The 16,390-nt window shown below is 39.8% G+C and overlaps 1 protein-coding gene and 1 pseudogene across 2 annotated transcripts in view; both read right to left on the reverse strand.

Moving 5' to 3' along the window:
* DDX10 (DEAD-box helicase 10) overlaps nucleotides 1–16,390 on the reverse strand; it is a 288,714-nt gene that overhangs the window by 168,158 nt on the left and 104,166 nt on the right. For both annotated transcript variants that reach the window (XM_081799536.1, XM_081799535.1), the window contains exons 14-15: nucleotides 9,632–9,751; nucleotides 6,714–6,875 (exon numbers count right to left, since the gene is read on the reverse strand). In XM_081799536.1, the coding sequence (XP_081655662.1) occupies nucleotides 6,714–6,875; nucleotides 9,632–9,751 (282 nt within the window). The remainder of the gene's footprint in view (nucleotides 1–6,713; nucleotides 6,876–9,631; nucleotides 9,752–16,390) is intronic.
* Nucleotides 10,485–13,264, reverse strand: LOC102750189 (annexin A2 pseudogene; annotated as a pseudogene).

Genomic DNA, 16,390 nt, shown 5'->3' on the forward strand with positions numbered 1-16,390 from the left:
TGATCTTCAATATATAAATCTGTAACAACTCCAACAAGGATATGAAGACAGGGAGAAAAATAAGTGTATGTGGAAACACTGATTTATTAATTCTTTCAAACATTTGCTGAGCTACTATGTGCCAGGCCCCATGGTGGGCTCTAAGGACTGGCAAAACATAGTCTAGCTCCCACCTGGTCTTTGTAGTCTATGACCTAGCCTTGTCAGACCCCTTCATTACATTAGCATCAAACTCTGCCCCTGTTCCTCACCCCCAGTCTCTATTGATCATCAGTCTAACAACCACCACCCCACCTCTCAAACGTAATATAGTGTTTCAAAAAAATCCCATAATCCCATTTTAAGAATAAAAAATAGAGATTATAAACAGCTCAAAGACTTGCCACACAAGTGATAAGATTTATGCAATTTTGAGTATTTAAATGTCTCATTTGGGATGCTGGATATGAAGGAGGGCATATGTACCAATAAGCTGAACTGAGTATCACAAGATGTTATAAGCTCTTGGGAATAAAAACAGAAACTTCCCAGGCAGACATCTCCAAATTACAGGCAAAGGTTCCATACTAACAGGCTGGCTCCTTTCTTATAGTACACCTTGTTGTAATGGTAGGAGGAAGGACTGAAACTGAAAGAGGGTTAGGGATGTACAAGAAGAGAATCTCTTTTCCTCTCCTGTAAGTAAACTTTATTCATAAAGTTCATTTAGGAGTTAAACACCAGACGCTTAGTCCTTTATCCTCATGATGACATTTCTGACAGTAACAAAATTTCTTCAGGTCATCTGAGCCAGACCATTCTCTGACAACGCCTTAGACTCTTGGACTCACAGCCACTTAAAAATGCACTCTGGTCCCAGTAACTATACAGATATTCAATGAACACTCAGGCAAAGTCATTACTAGTACTGGGTCCTAAACTAAGCTACTAACCACAACACTTACTTTATTCCTTAATTTATTTGACACCAATGATCTTGCTCTGGAAACAAGAACACTTTCCATTATTTGTCATTCCTTCCTCAAAATCTCCACTCCTGTTCCAACCCTTTCATTCACTGTTTCAGAGTTAGCTACTGTAAGAGAATGCCTGATGGTTTAAGATAGGTATAAACAGACTGAATAGTTAAAAACAAAGACCTTGAGGTAAGAGTCTCAGGGCTGCTATTTTTGACTTGTGGGGCCTTGGACAAATTACCTGCTCCTTCTAACTCTGTTTTATCATCTGTAATTTGAGGCTAGCTCGCTTATTTCAGAAGTTGTTAGCACATAATAGAATAATACATACAAAGCACTTAGTGCAGGGCCCAATCAACTAACTGCTTATTACTGTCAATGTTCTTGTTACTACTATTCTAAGACGCCTGATTACTGCTTCCCTCGCTCTTGACTATCATATACACTTATGTTTAAGATACCTGGATTCCACGGCAACTAAATCCTGTGTCAACAAAAACAAAAACGAAATAGATTTTCTAAAAAGTCCCTTTAATTCTTTCCTAACTGTCTACTGTTCACACTAGTAGTAAGTGGGACTCAGAGCAGTACTCTACCATCTTTTGGCAAGCCACATCTTGACATGGCGGTGTTATCTAAACACACAGTCCAAAATGGATAAAGCACTCAAAGCAAATTTCAAGGGAATGAAAGAGAACTTCATGATATATTGCTTCTCTCCACTCCCAGCTGGTCTAGCAGATATTATCACCCTAAATACTGCAATCTTTCACAGCTAAGAATGATGACACACACCACAAAGCAGATTTTCACTCCATTAAAGTAAAGACACCTTTCACTGATGTGATCCACAGCCCACCTTTCAGAGTTCTGATTGAATTACAAGAAAACACATTGTTTCCATCCAAAAGTAGTGGTTTTGCCTTTATAATATACTAACTTACTAATGGTCTTCTATGCAAATATTATAGCTCCTACTATAATCTTACTTCTGATGAGTGGTTTCAACAGATTCAGCATATTAAATACTAACAGGCCTACTTAGGTACAGCCACCTGCCAGGGAAAGCTGAAGGCTGAAATGGTCTCAGGGGGAAAGAAAAAAAAAAAAAGCGATGGTTAACGGCTGCAAAGAAGACTCACAAAGGTAAATTAACACTGCTGACTCAGTGACCCACAGCCCATGCACAAGGGCCTGAAGTCCAGAGAGCAGGGTGCTCTGAGCTCCAGCAGCAGACAGCTAAATTCTACTCCCAGTGAGGCTGTAATGGCTTTTTTGGGTTTCTTACAAACTAGTTAAAATTCTTACTGCTCAGTTTCTAAATCATTAGAACAAAGATATTTAATTGAGTCACAGTAGAAACTACACAGCTTTCAGAATCTGCTAGCTGAAAATACAAGTCAAGAATAGGTGTATCAGCATGGAGGACAAAAATGAACAGCTGAGTCTTACACCACAGAGAGGGAGTGTGCGCTTGAAACCATGGTGCAAAGCTGTTAAGTTTAAACAGCAGGAGCAAACACCGCCTTTCAAACAGAATCATTATGACAAAATTCACATATATATTAAATATGTTATCCTTTGAAACCAAAAAAATAATCATGAAATAGTCTAAATATGCTAAACGAACACTGATAAGCTTAAGAAAACTCCTAAAATTGACACATATTTTTAAAAATAGAGATTTTGTGGAGTTTTCTTTACATGTACAATTTTCTCAGGCACATCCCTCACTCATAATTTTTTGTTAAAGTTTCTTTCTTCTTTTTCTTTCTTCATGAGGTAAAGCTTATTCCTAGATCCTAAGTTAGTATTTCAAGTGTTCTTTAGGGACACACAATTCTTCTCAGTATTCTTCCATAGAAATAACAAAATTATGAGTTACAATTTTAAGGGAAACAATTACATTTGCCCAAGGTAAAACCTTATGCTAGAAGAACTAAGAATTGTCATTAGAATAAGTAATATACTCAATTAGGAAAAAGATATGATTTCAAAACCAATAATGTGTTCAGATAAAGCAATTAAGATAAAATAATCTGTGCAGGATTAATAATATATTTCGCTTCTAAGTTAAATCTTAGTAACCACTGGAAAATAAGTGAACCTCGAAGGAGGCCTTATCATCAATCAACGAACCCATTTTATCAGCAGGGAAAGATGACCAATTCAAATTCCATTTTCCAAACAACAAGGGGTTATTTTATTCCCATGTCCTCCCTATACACACAGAGCCAGAGGATCCCTCTGATCATCGGGTATGAACCCCCACTCCCACTTCCTCATTTTCATAACAAGACACTGCAGTCCATACTGGTGACTGGTAATCCCACTGGACCAGGCAATGCCAGACTCAGGGTTCAAACGCAAGTACTGCTCCTTACAGTGTAACACTCCTTCCACCAAACAAGCCAAATGTTCAAATTGCTACTTAAAAAAATACTACATGGGGGCGCCTGGGTGGCTCAGTTGGTTAAGCGACTGCCTTCGGCTCAGGTCATGATCCTGGAGCCCCGGGATCGAGTCCCGCATCGGGCTCCCTGCTCGGCGGGGAGTCTGCTTCTCCCTCTCCCGCTCCCCCCTCTTGTGCTCTTTCTCTCTCTCACTCTCTCTCTCAAATAAATAAATAAAATCTCTAAAAAAAAAAAAAAATACTACATGTCTTTGAGGCAGAAATCCAGTCCACGGTGTTTGGTGCGTGACTGATGTGAATACCTGTACTGTGTCTTTTTTTTTTAAAGATTTTATTTATTTATTCGTGAGAGACAGAGAGAGAGAGAAAGAGAGAGGCAGAGGGAGAAGCAGGCTCCCAAGGAGCAGGGAGCCCGATGCGGGACTCGATCCCAGGACCCTGGGATCATGACCTGAGCCGAAGGCAGACGCTTAACCATCTGAGCCCCCCAGGCGCCCAGCCTGTACTGTGTCTTAGGTATGCTGTCATAAACGTACTAATTCCAAAGTGCTCAAATGGGACATTTTCGCTAATTTAATACACAAATACTTACAAATGCATAAGTAATAATTTTTACTGATGGAAATACCAAGAAACTAATCACTTGTGACTCAGGTAGCATTTACATTAAAGTTGAACAGAGAGAAGACTATTTTAGTTATTTCCTTGTGCTTTTTTCAGGCTACATAATATTTTCAACATCCAATACGGAAAGTATGCCATAGGTGACCTTGTGCAGAATATACCTACTTTATACAAGACAACAAGCTTTGACTTGTTAAAAAAGACCTTCTGTCTATTTTAGTTACAGAGGTACAGACATCAGAACCAGTAGTATGTGAAGTTCTTGTGATTTCTCTCACAACTATGTCAGCCCAAAGTGCTCTGTTCAACCTTGCTGTAAGATAGTCACCATGACAGTTTAAAAATCATACTACTTTTAACAATGGTGCAAAGAAAATAAATTATTTAAAAGCATAAAAGTGAAAACGGAAATGTGCGGAACAATCTACATACAGTATATTTACCTTTCCTGTAACAAAGGGAGAAAATAAGGATCTGTATTTCTATTTACTCACATCTGCATTAAGAAACGCCAGGATATGTCAATATTTTTTTTTTTTTTAAGTAGGCTCCACGTGGGCGTGGAGCCCAATGTGGGGCTTGAACCCACGACCCTGAGATCAAGACCTGAGCTAAGATCAAGAGTTGGAGCTTAACCAACTGAGCCACCCAGGTGCCCCTAGGATATATTAATAATTAATAAAAACAGTTACCTATGGGGGTAGGTATGAGTAAGAAGACAGGCATGGGCAGAAGCAAGATGTCTCAACTAGCTTTTTTATGATCTTGATTTTAGAACATGAATATATTTTTCATTTCAAAAATGTTCACGTAAAAAAAAATAGAGGCATAAAAAGCTTGTGTGCAGTTAACTGCTGTTTAATTATAATCTTCCCAAGGACAGAGGAACCCACATATTTTTTTTTTTTAAAGATTTTATTTATTTATTTGAGAGACTGAGAATGAGAGTGAGAGAGAGCATATGAGAGGGAGGAGGGTCAGAGGGAGAAGCAGACTCCCCGCCGAGCAGGAAGCCCGATGCGGGACTCGATCCCGGGACTCCAGGATCATGACCTGAGCCGAAGGCAGTCGTCCAACCAACTGAGCCACCCAGGCACCCCGAGGAACCCACATATTTTAAGTATTCTATCCTCACAGCCTAGGGCAGAGCCTAGCACACAGTGTGTAATAAATGTACACTTAGTCAATTTGAAATTAAGATTTTAAAGGTTTCAGAAACAATATTCCACAGCCTGGATATAGTAACTTCCACACACGGGGGAGGGAGAGCAGGGGAGACAAGAACAGGCAGCAGTGGGAAACACCTCCTGTTGCTTGTACTGCTGGCTACAATGTAAAAATAAAGGACAAAATGTCCTTATGCTCAATCTTCCCCTGGATAAGTACTCTAAGCGGAAATGTGACATGCTGCTGACATTTTAATATTATTAAAATTTTTTATAATATTAATTAAAAATTTTAATAACAAATAATTAGTACCAAATTTCAATTTAAAGTACTGTAATAAACAGCAATGCATGGAATGTTTAGTTTTCAAAATAACATTCTGAACTACAAACTGTGTTTGAGGTTCATTTGTTCCCCACATTTCTAAAAGGATTTTCTCACCATTCATTTCCACCCCTGCAGCTATCTTCAATGTCTACTTTTCTTATTCATCAAATGCTACTGCGAAGCTGCATCGAACCTTGAAGAAACAAGAACTGCTGCTCTATAATAGTTCCTGAATCATTACAAGGTCAAAGAGGAGTCAAAACCCACAAGAATCCTTCCCAGGATATAGTTAACAATGTCCACATCCAAAAGCTTACAAGTTTCTTAACCCAGAACCTCACGTTATAGCAGTGATTCTTGGGCATGAGACTATGTTCCCCTGAAATCATTCATTATCTCAAGGGCATGCTACAGAAATGTCCTTAAAAATATAAATCTGCCTTATTTCATTAACTGAATCATTTATCTAGTGAAAAGTCCACTTTTATGGGAATTAAGTAGTGTGAAAAGACAGTAAGACCAGGAGTGACCGGAATGGAGTAGCCCAGTTCCAGGGTAACAGAAAACTGCCAAGTGTAAGGCTAACGGTGCACATGCTTATACAGAAGCACTCCCTCTTACAAGGTTTCTTCTTTTCTTTCTATTTTTTTTAAATACACTAAGTAAATCTTCCATGCATTATCAACTATTAAGCTGAAGCTGCAAACAACAGGTAAATGGTGAAGAACCTGTGGTACATCTGTACCAAGCACTCAGACACACAACAACCTGGGTGAATTTACACAGAATTACACTGAGTATAAAACGCAAGTCCCAAAAGGCTACAAACACATTCCACCGCTTCATTTACCTAACATTCCTGAAATGGCAAAAATTATAGAAATGGAGCACACAGGACGAGAGAGTAATACAGACTGTTTCTTCTTACAACTGCATGTAAAACCACATTAATCTCAAAATCAAAACTTTAAAAAGAAATCACTAATATCATTTGGGTTACCTCAACCAAAAGCAGATTTGGGCAACGTTCTTAGAAACCAGTCAGTATACAAGACTCCACCAGCAGAAGCAAGAAAAAGAGACTAGATAAGATGAGAAAATACCCTCAGAGAAAGAAGGGTTCAAGAAATCAATGAAGAAAGTAATATGGTTACTGATGACCATCTAATGAATATTTAGGAACATGTAAAATGTTATTCAGTATTAATTCAAGATGGAAAGCTCACCCGATGCTTTGCCTTGATCTTCTTCCTATATTCTTCTTTGTCAAATCTGTCCTCTTCTTGAAGCCTTTCCTTGGCTCTATCTAAGTTGATGCCACCAGCACCGTCCTCATCGTCGGTGTCCTTCAAGACAGATTTCTGCATCTGTGGCCACTGCTGAACTAACTGAAGACAGGAAAACAGTAAGTATGGGGCAGAGGACCGGGAACATCAACAAAAAACCATTTCCCTTTGTATAATGATTTTGAAATGGTGTATTCTCCCCACTTTCTGCCTTACAACCTGTATTTCTTAAGCTTCCGAACAAACTTTATAAATAAAGCGAGCAAACCCCTGAAAAGACTGTCCCAGTCAGGATAAAGTAATGCTGCCACAATCCAGTGACCCAGCAGGAATAAAGGAAAATGTCATGAAATACTTTGGAGGAGAAGCTAGTTGCTTCCACATCATCTCAGTGTCTTAATGGGCTATGATCTGCTGGCTCCATTCCCAACATGTGCAGAACAGGAGCCAGGTGGACCCAAGCAGTCCCGCCGGCTACCTTGGCACCTCGACCCTTCTCTCCCCATACTGTTGTTTGACTTTCCCGTGTTTTCCTGTGTTTCTGCTGAGAATTAATCTCATCTCCTTGAGGGCTGTTGTCTATCCTGTTTATGTATTCTCGGGGCCCAGCACAGTATCTGGCACATATTGAATGCTCAAAATTGATCGATAAATCCCATATCAGCCCGTAATACACATAAACACTAAAATAACTAGGCATAAAAGAGAATTAGCTTGGATTTCAGGAGCTGGCTCAAATCTACACAATTTACACATACAGTTCACGGTTAGGAACAAGGTAACACAGAAGTCAGAGCACTGATCTGGAGTCAGGGGACCTGGCTTAATGTCCTCACTTTTATGCTAGCCCTACTGCATAATCCTGAATAAATCATTTCTGGGCATCTGTGTCCTTGTCTGAAAATTTTTTAAAAAGGTCTATTTGACTCAGTCATCTTCCAGGTCTAACACTGTAAAACTCAAGACAATTTAGACAAAACCTATTCTCTTGTTTTTAACTAGTAATTGGTTGCCAGAGGATTTCAGTAGCTGCCATTGTTTTGAAAGGCCACTAATTAAACTGCAAGCAAAGTGAAGTTGTAGGCACACACATTCTCTCGTCAGCTCCTCTCACTCCTGTCACCAGCCAGTCTTCAAGACAGGATTCCCACAGCGTCTCGACGTTTGGCACCGAATGGGGGTCACACCTGTCAGTGTGTGGGTGGCCATGCCAGCAGCCACTGACACTGAAGAAGCAGGGAGAGGAAGCCGGTGTGACAGAAAGAATACCACCCACTGCTCCGACTCTTCAGTCCTTTTTTATGACCGCATGAAAAAAGTTCAGGCCTCTGCGGGCTGAAGGAAAAGTTCTCTCAGACTTTCAGAGCAGAAGTTTCAGTGTGGCCCATAGCCAGACAGGGCTCCTTATCAGCAGTTAAGTTTTCAGGGAAACATTTTACAGTTAAGGATTTATACTCCCCTTGGAGCAAATTGGTATAATCCGCGCAGTTAAACGCACTAGCACAGTCAGGAACCTCATTATGCTAACAGCACTAATCTTGCTTTACAGTAAGCATCTGACGTAATACAACTATATTTTGGCCGAGCCTGCTTCAGGTGCTGACCTCTTTTCAATAATTTCATATGGATCCATTACATATCAATTCTATAGGCTTCCTCTGCAACTTCCAACAACTTTAAATTGCGCTCTTTCTTCATATGATTTATACACCACCTTACTCCATATTCCTAGTGCAAACCTGGGCTCCCTTTGCCAAGTAACATCCAGATATCTGTTAACCTCACAGTTAATAGGAAACATACTCCACTGGATACAGACTGTTTATGCAGCATTTGTATGAATGATGAGGAAATGTCTTGTGTGACACATTACAGTCAGTATCTTAAAAACTGTTATTTTATTGGGATATTAGAAAACAGTCCATTCATTCAATAAACTTATGGGTTTACTGTATGTCAGGCCCCGTTCTCAGTGCTGGAGACAGAGCAGTGAGCAAAGCGGACAGATACCTTCCCTCAGGTAGCTACCCTCATTCCACTAGAGTGGAAGAAAAGGACAACAATCACGTAAATAGAGAATATAAAGTCACATAAGTGCTAGGAAGAAAGAAATAAAAGACAAGGCAAGGAAAATGAGATGACAGTGGGACAGTGGGTGTGTGCTCTACCAGGATGCACAGGAAAACCTGTAGGTTGAAGAGAGTGAAAACCAGGAGCGGCTATTCTGAAGACCCACTATGACCACTAACCACCATTACTCCTTAGGTAAGTCACCTGACTTTCCAGACCTCTCTCCTCTTTAAAAACGGAGAGAACATTGTGATTTAACAGAGGGACTTTTCATGAGCCATCTGCGAGTGGTACCTATTTACACGAAGACCAAGGTAATGGTAAGGTGAGAGCCAGGCACCGATGTGAAGCAGAAAACGCCGTCTCACAGCCAGCCTGGTAAGAAACATGCCAATACAGCGTGGTAACGGAGGAAGTGCAAAGCAGAAACTTTACAGAGTCCAGGAAAGGCTGTGGCAAGTAGTTGTGTTACTATTCTTGCGTTTGTTGCCACAGAACGTGTTGACGGACACCCTGACGGGAAAGTCTAACCTGTAAAAACGGAATTGAGAAAGCTCAAATCCAACTCCGCGTCATCAGCACCCAGAACTGTGGCAGCTTACTGTCCGTGAGGCCTTCCTGCCTCCAGACGTACAGCTGAGAACTGCCTAAGACAACACTGACAGGAGCTGCCTCGTGCTCTAAAGAAACAGTTTCTTTTTCTCACTGATGAATGGACGTCAGAAGAGAGTCAGACTCTTTACAATACTGGGATGGTACCTCAGAAATGAAGCATTTAAGAATCTTACCTCCCCTTCATCAGTAAATGTTATCTTCTTATTCACTTTAAAATTTCTCTTCATTACTTTTTTTGCTTCTGCGACCTTGGTCACTTTTTTCTTGACACTGGATTTAGAAGGTTCTTTTTTCTGTATGAAAATGTACAAAAAACAAAGATGATTAGTTAAATGGCTGCATTTATATCAGCAATTTAACTCTGTAATACACTTTCCAAAATTAAATGTATTTATTGGCTCACTGGCTAATAAGCACCAAAAATACTATCCAGAAATCAAGTTATTAGATTTTTTAACTAATGGTACCCCCACAGTGCTAAAGGGGCTTAAATCTAAACAAGATAAATGTTAGACATAAGTAACCTTTAAAATTTCTTCTATTACTAAAACTATACTATCCTGATAATGTTGAGACACCAGAAGAAACGTGATAATGTGAAAAATGGACATTCAACATAAATAAAGCTACCTTGCAGCTGTAACACAGAGCACATTTAGAAACCAATTCCAAGGGCAAACTTAAATTTTCAGAATAGGGAAATGTTTACCTGGAAAGCAAAATTACTACAGTACATTGTTTGCAGCTCAACATTCTTCCTCCTATTACAGTAATTTACTATATGAACACTGGAAAATATCCTTTGATAACTAAGCTGTGTCCAAAGGTGAGATAGAATCAGAGTACTTTTAGCAGGATACACTGATCAGAACCCATCTAATGTCCTAAAAATCACCAAAGCAGGGTATTAAAAATGCAGAGCCATTGTTTACTTATGCTAAGTGAATGATGAGCAAACCATCTGAAGTGGGGAGCTGTCCAGGTCATAGCACAGCCTGCAATGATGAGTGACAATAAGTAACTCACCACTCAGAAGGATCTGTATTATACTCCTCACATTAGAGCCAGGGGTACCACGAAGCCTCCATCAGATGAATAGACAGAATAAGTCTTTGGTGCAATAGTTAAGAAAACGGATTTGAATTCAAGCTCTACCACTTTTGAGCTGTGTAAGAGCAAGTTATTTAATCACTGTGCTTTAGCTATAAATTGAGTATCCTCGATGATACCTCTATCTCATAGAGTTGTTCCAGAGAGTTTAACAATAAATGTAAAAACACAAAATGTAAGTATTCGATAAACCTCAAATACTACTATTATATATTGATTTCACACTACCTAAAGAGATCGTGCCAACTGCACAGAGGTCTAATTTGCAAAATTCTGGACTTTGAATTTCCTAATTGGTTGGTTTTTTTAACTCTGTGTTACAGGTAACCACCCAAGAAAAAGTAAGAAAGGAGGGACTGACCTAGGAAACAAGAATTATCAGAAGCTTCAAAAAGATATACCCCTGGCTACAACCATTATATTATGTTAATAAATATACACAGAAAGAACAATTCACTTAAAGTAAATATTATTGATAATGAATTAAAAAATGCTTAAAAATAAAGTACCATGAAATCAAAAACAACAACACACTAAAACAGAGGTTTGTGTCAAATTATTAATCATTATATTTTTAGATAATAATACTTATTATGAAAATCAGATAGTGTATCTGCAGTATGATAATTTAAGTACAACAAGAAATTTACTTTGACACCAATGGTTCTCTTATGTGGGTATTACTAAAACTGTTGTTATAATTCTGGTTCTTAAAACATGCAAGCTATATTATCCAACTATGCTTATTTCTTAGACCATGAATCATTTCAAATTTAAGAACATTCTAAGATTTTAAATCCACAAAATGCTTATGAAAAGATTAATCTCTTCTGAAGTGACAAATTGTTATTACATCAGAGAGAGACATCAATACGTTAAAATTTCCATGTGTGCACCTCACAAGATTTCTATGAAAAGAAATCCAATTGTTCTAGATTTCTTCTTCCTGTGGGATATCCCACCTCCTCCACCCCCCAACCCCCACTGGCCCTGACCGCATGAATGTTGCCATCTGGTTGCACAGGGCCCTAAACTGCTCTGCCCATCCCTCACAACCCTCTCCCTGCCACTGGACTCTGAGATACATTAATATATTTTTTTTTTAAGATTTTATTCATTTATTTGACAGAGAGAGAGAGCACAAGTAGGCAGAGTGGCAGGCAGAGGGGGAGGGAGAAGCAGGCTCCCCACTGAGCAGGGAGCCGGACGTGGGGCTCCATCCCAGGACCCCAGGATCATGACCTGAGCTGAGGGCAGCCGCTTAACCGACTGAGCCACCCAGGCGCCTCTATTATTTTTTTTAAGTAAAAATTCAGTTTATTCGTCTGTTTATGACACAGTACACAAGAGGCAAAGTGTTTCACATCACAGATTTCCCTTCCAACTCCTCGGAATGTTCATTTCTTTGGCTAAAAGGAGAGACTAGACATGAGAGGCAGGCAATGCTTAGGCAACTGACATAAGGATGGGGAGGGGGTGATGCTAACGCCATCCTCGCGGGGACAGGCACAAGGGGACTGTCAGTCACAAGCTATTTTCTAGAACCGTTAGCTGGAAACAAAGGAGCACCACTCCTGGGCACTCATCCATCGTGGGCCTCAGTCATCCCCACCACACAGGTACAGCAGTGCTTTCTGGTAGTCGCCCTTCGTGTCTTGCTGGATGTAGTAGTACAGGGATTTGCCATACTTTCTCTTGAATTCAGACCTAATTTTCAACATGTCCACTTCACTGCGAGAGACCATGATTCTAATCAGGACTTTATCACGAGTCCCCTTGCCCTTCATGGAGTCATACAGCTGGTCAGCAAAATACAGGGGCTTGTTCTGAATGCACTGGACCAGGTTCAGGAAAGCATTCTCCAGGTCTCCTTTGACCTCCTTCTTGATGCTCTCCAACACGTCCTAAGGGCTGTAGCTCTTGTACCTTTCAAATACTTTCTGGAGGTGACACACACTCTGCTCAGTCATGATGCTGATCCACTTGGGCACATCAGTTCCTTTCCTCTTCACTCCAGCACCATAGAGATCCCGAGCATCTTGGTCAATCAGTTCATAATCAATGACAGAGCCATCCTCTGCTCCTTTACCCTTTGCAAGGGCAACCATCAGCTTGCGGAAGTCACCAGATGTGTCAGAAACAATGTCCTTCTCCAGATCAGTCTTGTACATTTCTTTGTAGACTCTGTTCATTTCCTGAAGCTCTTGGTTGGTCCTTGAGCAGATGATCTCAATGAGGTAGTCCTCATCAGTCCCCAGCCCCTTCAGGGAGGCTTTCAGCTCAGAAGCATCATACTGAGCAGGTGTTTTCAATAGGCCCAAAATCACAGTCTCCAGGTGGCCGGACAAGGCTGACTTGAGTGCTGATGCAAGTTCCTTTTTGGTCCTTCTCTGGTAGGCGAAGGCAATATCCTGTCTCTGTTCATTGCTGCGGTTGGTCAAAATGTTGACAATGGTGACCTCATCCACACCTTTGGTCCTGATGGCCGTTTCAATGTTCAGAGCATCACGCTCAGCATCAAAGTTGGTGTATGCTTTGACCGACCCGTATGCACTTGGGGGCGTAGAGTGATCACCCTCCAAACTGAGCTTGCAGAGAATTTCATGAACAGTAGACATTTTGAAGGAAGCTGGGCCCGGCGCCAAGAGCTGCGAGCGTCCCCAGTTGTAGAGCTGATACATTACTATTATTGTTGGAAAACAATACAATCATCATTTCCTTACTTCAACTCAGTAAATTGTGTGGTGGTAACACTAAATTGAAAGAGAACAGGGTGATAAGAAGCTTGTCAACTGAAATTAAGTTGCCACCTGTAGGACACCTTGTGAACACAGGGCATTAATAAGACCCCCACTTCCTTCTGCTCAGCCATTACTCCTACACGCCCAGCCCCCACTTTTCCCTAGAGACAATTACCAAAGAGCACCACCAACAGAGCCACCAGGGTTGGCGACTGTGTTAATGACTCCTACTTGATCTTCTTGGGTTTTAGGTCAATTCTTGAGGATCCTGGGCTGGCTAATGTTCTGTCATCAGAGAGACAATGCTGATCAAATAGTGCAAACTCAGAGGATCATCATGATGTAAAAATAACAAAGAAGTAAATTATCACCACTTAAATAAAAACAAAAAAATGCTGAGGAGCAACTTTCTGGGGGTGATGGTCATACTCTATTATCTTGATGGGAGTTTGAGTTACACAGGTGTATACAACAGTCAATATTCAAATGTTGCACTTAAGATTGGTGCATTTTACTGTAAATTTCTACCTCAAAAGAGTCCTGTAAACAAATACTGAACTTTAATGAATGACAGGCAAGCTCAAGTATATGGAAGAAAGTGTAATGTTGTTGGCAACTTACTCTGAAATGCATTACATTTAAAAAGGTGATAAATGGATAGATGGAGAATTATGTGGCAAAAGGGTAACTGTAGAATATGAGTGGTGGATATTTTGGTGTCCAAAAATACACTCTCTTCAACTTTTCTTTATGTTAAAAATTTTTCATAATAAAATACAAATGCCTGGTCCCAGAAACGAGAGAAAAAGTCACAAAGCAGAAATACCAAATACTGTCAGAACAGAAAAAAGGTCAGTCAAAAAACCAACCCTACAGGGTGGAACCTCGGGATGATGCAGGTTCCACTAAAGCTCCACATCAAGAGCTTCAGGGAAACCCATGAAACCACTGAAATTACGTCACAAAACGTGGGGGTATTTGCATCTTTGCATCTTTACGGTTTATCATGGATTCTAAAAGGGAGCGGTGATCTCCCCCTACAAAAAAGTTTGCTTGTCTGAGGGAACCAACAGAAAGGAAGAACAGAAATTGCAACATGGGTAAGACACATGTTTATCTTATTTTACTGATAGGCTGTGGCTTTATTCCAGTACTGGAGGGTTTTCTTCAGTCAAATATGCACAAGAGTGTCATCCACGTACAAGACACCGCAGTGCATACTGAGACCCCAGCAGTGAAAGAGACAGGTGGACTCCCAAGCCTCCCTGAGCCGAACTCCATCGGCAGAAAAAAGACATTAAACCAGTGGAAAATATTAAGTATTTAATCACAAATGTATTAAGTGCTCAGAAAAAATACACAAGATGAATGAATTCTCTGTAATAGGGTACCTGCCCTAGCCAGTCTAGGCTGGGGAGAGGAAGTTAAGGAAAATTTCCTTTTGAGGGACAAATGTTTGAACTCAGGGGCAAACACCCAAACACGGTGGCATTGCTGGTACCTTCTGGGTGTCCACTGATGGTGGATTTCACATATGGTTTATAAGAGAGGCTTAGCTCAGTTCAATGTCATTCTTTTAAATATTAACTTTAGCAGGTGACACATGCTCATTTATTTTGTAAAGGATATTCACTTCCTATGAATTCATGTCTTATTCATATTAAAAAGTTGCCATTCATGTCTTCTTCAGCCCCATGTTTACCTCCCAAGAAACAGTGTTAATAGCTTTTTCTATATCCTTTCCAGAGACATTCTGCCCACATTCAAATATATATGAAGAACACCAAGATACTAAAAGAGCTATCCCTGCAATCAAGAGCCTTGTATACATAGCTTCATATAAATGTGCATCTATTTACCTAGGATAAACTTCTAAAACTTAAAGCACTCAGTCAAAAACTATGTGCACTTATATTTCAAAAGATATTTCCAAATAACCCTTCTGAGAAGTTATACAAAATTTAATATTCCCAACAAAAATTTGAGAGTAACTGATTCTCCACATCTATTAAAAAAAATAGATTATTAGGCTTTATGTTTTTGTCAGGTGAAAAAATAACATCTCAGGGAATTTTAATTTCATTTATATTGTTTTAAGCATAGCAGAACATCTTTTCAAAGGCATTTTCCCCCCATGCACCATGTATATTCATTACCAGTATTTTTAATGAATTCCTGGCATTTTATTAATTTGTGAAATCTTTTCATTTGTTAAAAATGTGTCAATATTTTCTCCCACTGTATCATTTATGTTCAGACTTTTGCCATTCAGGGTAATATTTTGTTGTTTCGCTTTGTTTTGTTTTTTGCTAAACATATATTTTTAATCTTTATGTAATCATTTTTTTAAAATAATGAAAATTTCTGGATTTTTTTAATACCACATTTTTAAAATTTTTTTTTATTTTTTTTTTAAAGATTTTATTTATTTATTTGAGAGAGGGAACACAAGCAGGGGGAATGGGAGAGGGACAAGCAGGCTCCCCGCAGAGCAGGGAGCCCGATGTGGGACTCGATCCCAGGACACTGGGATCATGACCTGAGCCGAAGGCAGACGCTTAACGACTGAGCCACCCAGGCGCCCTTTAATACCACATTTAACAATACTTTTCCAACTGAAAGACTTTTCAAAAATGAATTTAACTCCTGAAAATGCAGATTTCACTTTTCCTAAGAGTTTCAACACTGGCTCTTGGATAAGGGGAGAAGTGCTCATTAACACATTAAATTTCTATTCATTAAATCATGAAAAATATCAAGTATCTTATTGTTAGGCAAAAGTTATATTTTGACTACAAGACTTTGTATTATTGGTATAAGAATGAAATTTGCAACCACCAAAGAGTTTAATGAAAGATTTCCTGACAAGATGTAAAACATCAAGGGGGGGGCGGAGCAAGATGGCGGAGGAGTAGGAGACCTGGATTTCGTCTCCTCTCAGGAATTCAGCTGGATGGGGATCAAACCATTCTGAACACCTACAAACTCAACGGGAGATCGAAGAAAGGAATAGCAACAACTCTCTGAACAGAAAAGCGACCACTTTCTGGAAGGTAGGACGTGCGGAGAAGTGAATCCGAG

The sequence above is a fragment of the Leptonychotes weddellii genome, chromosome 11, assembly GCF_054177405.1.
Source record: "Leptonychotes weddellii isolate Sample4059 chromosome 11, ASM5417740v2, whole genome shotgun sequence".
NCBI classification, from domain to species: Eukaryota; Metazoa; Chordata; class Mammalia; order Carnivora; family Phocidae; genus Leptonychotes; species Leptonychotes weddellii.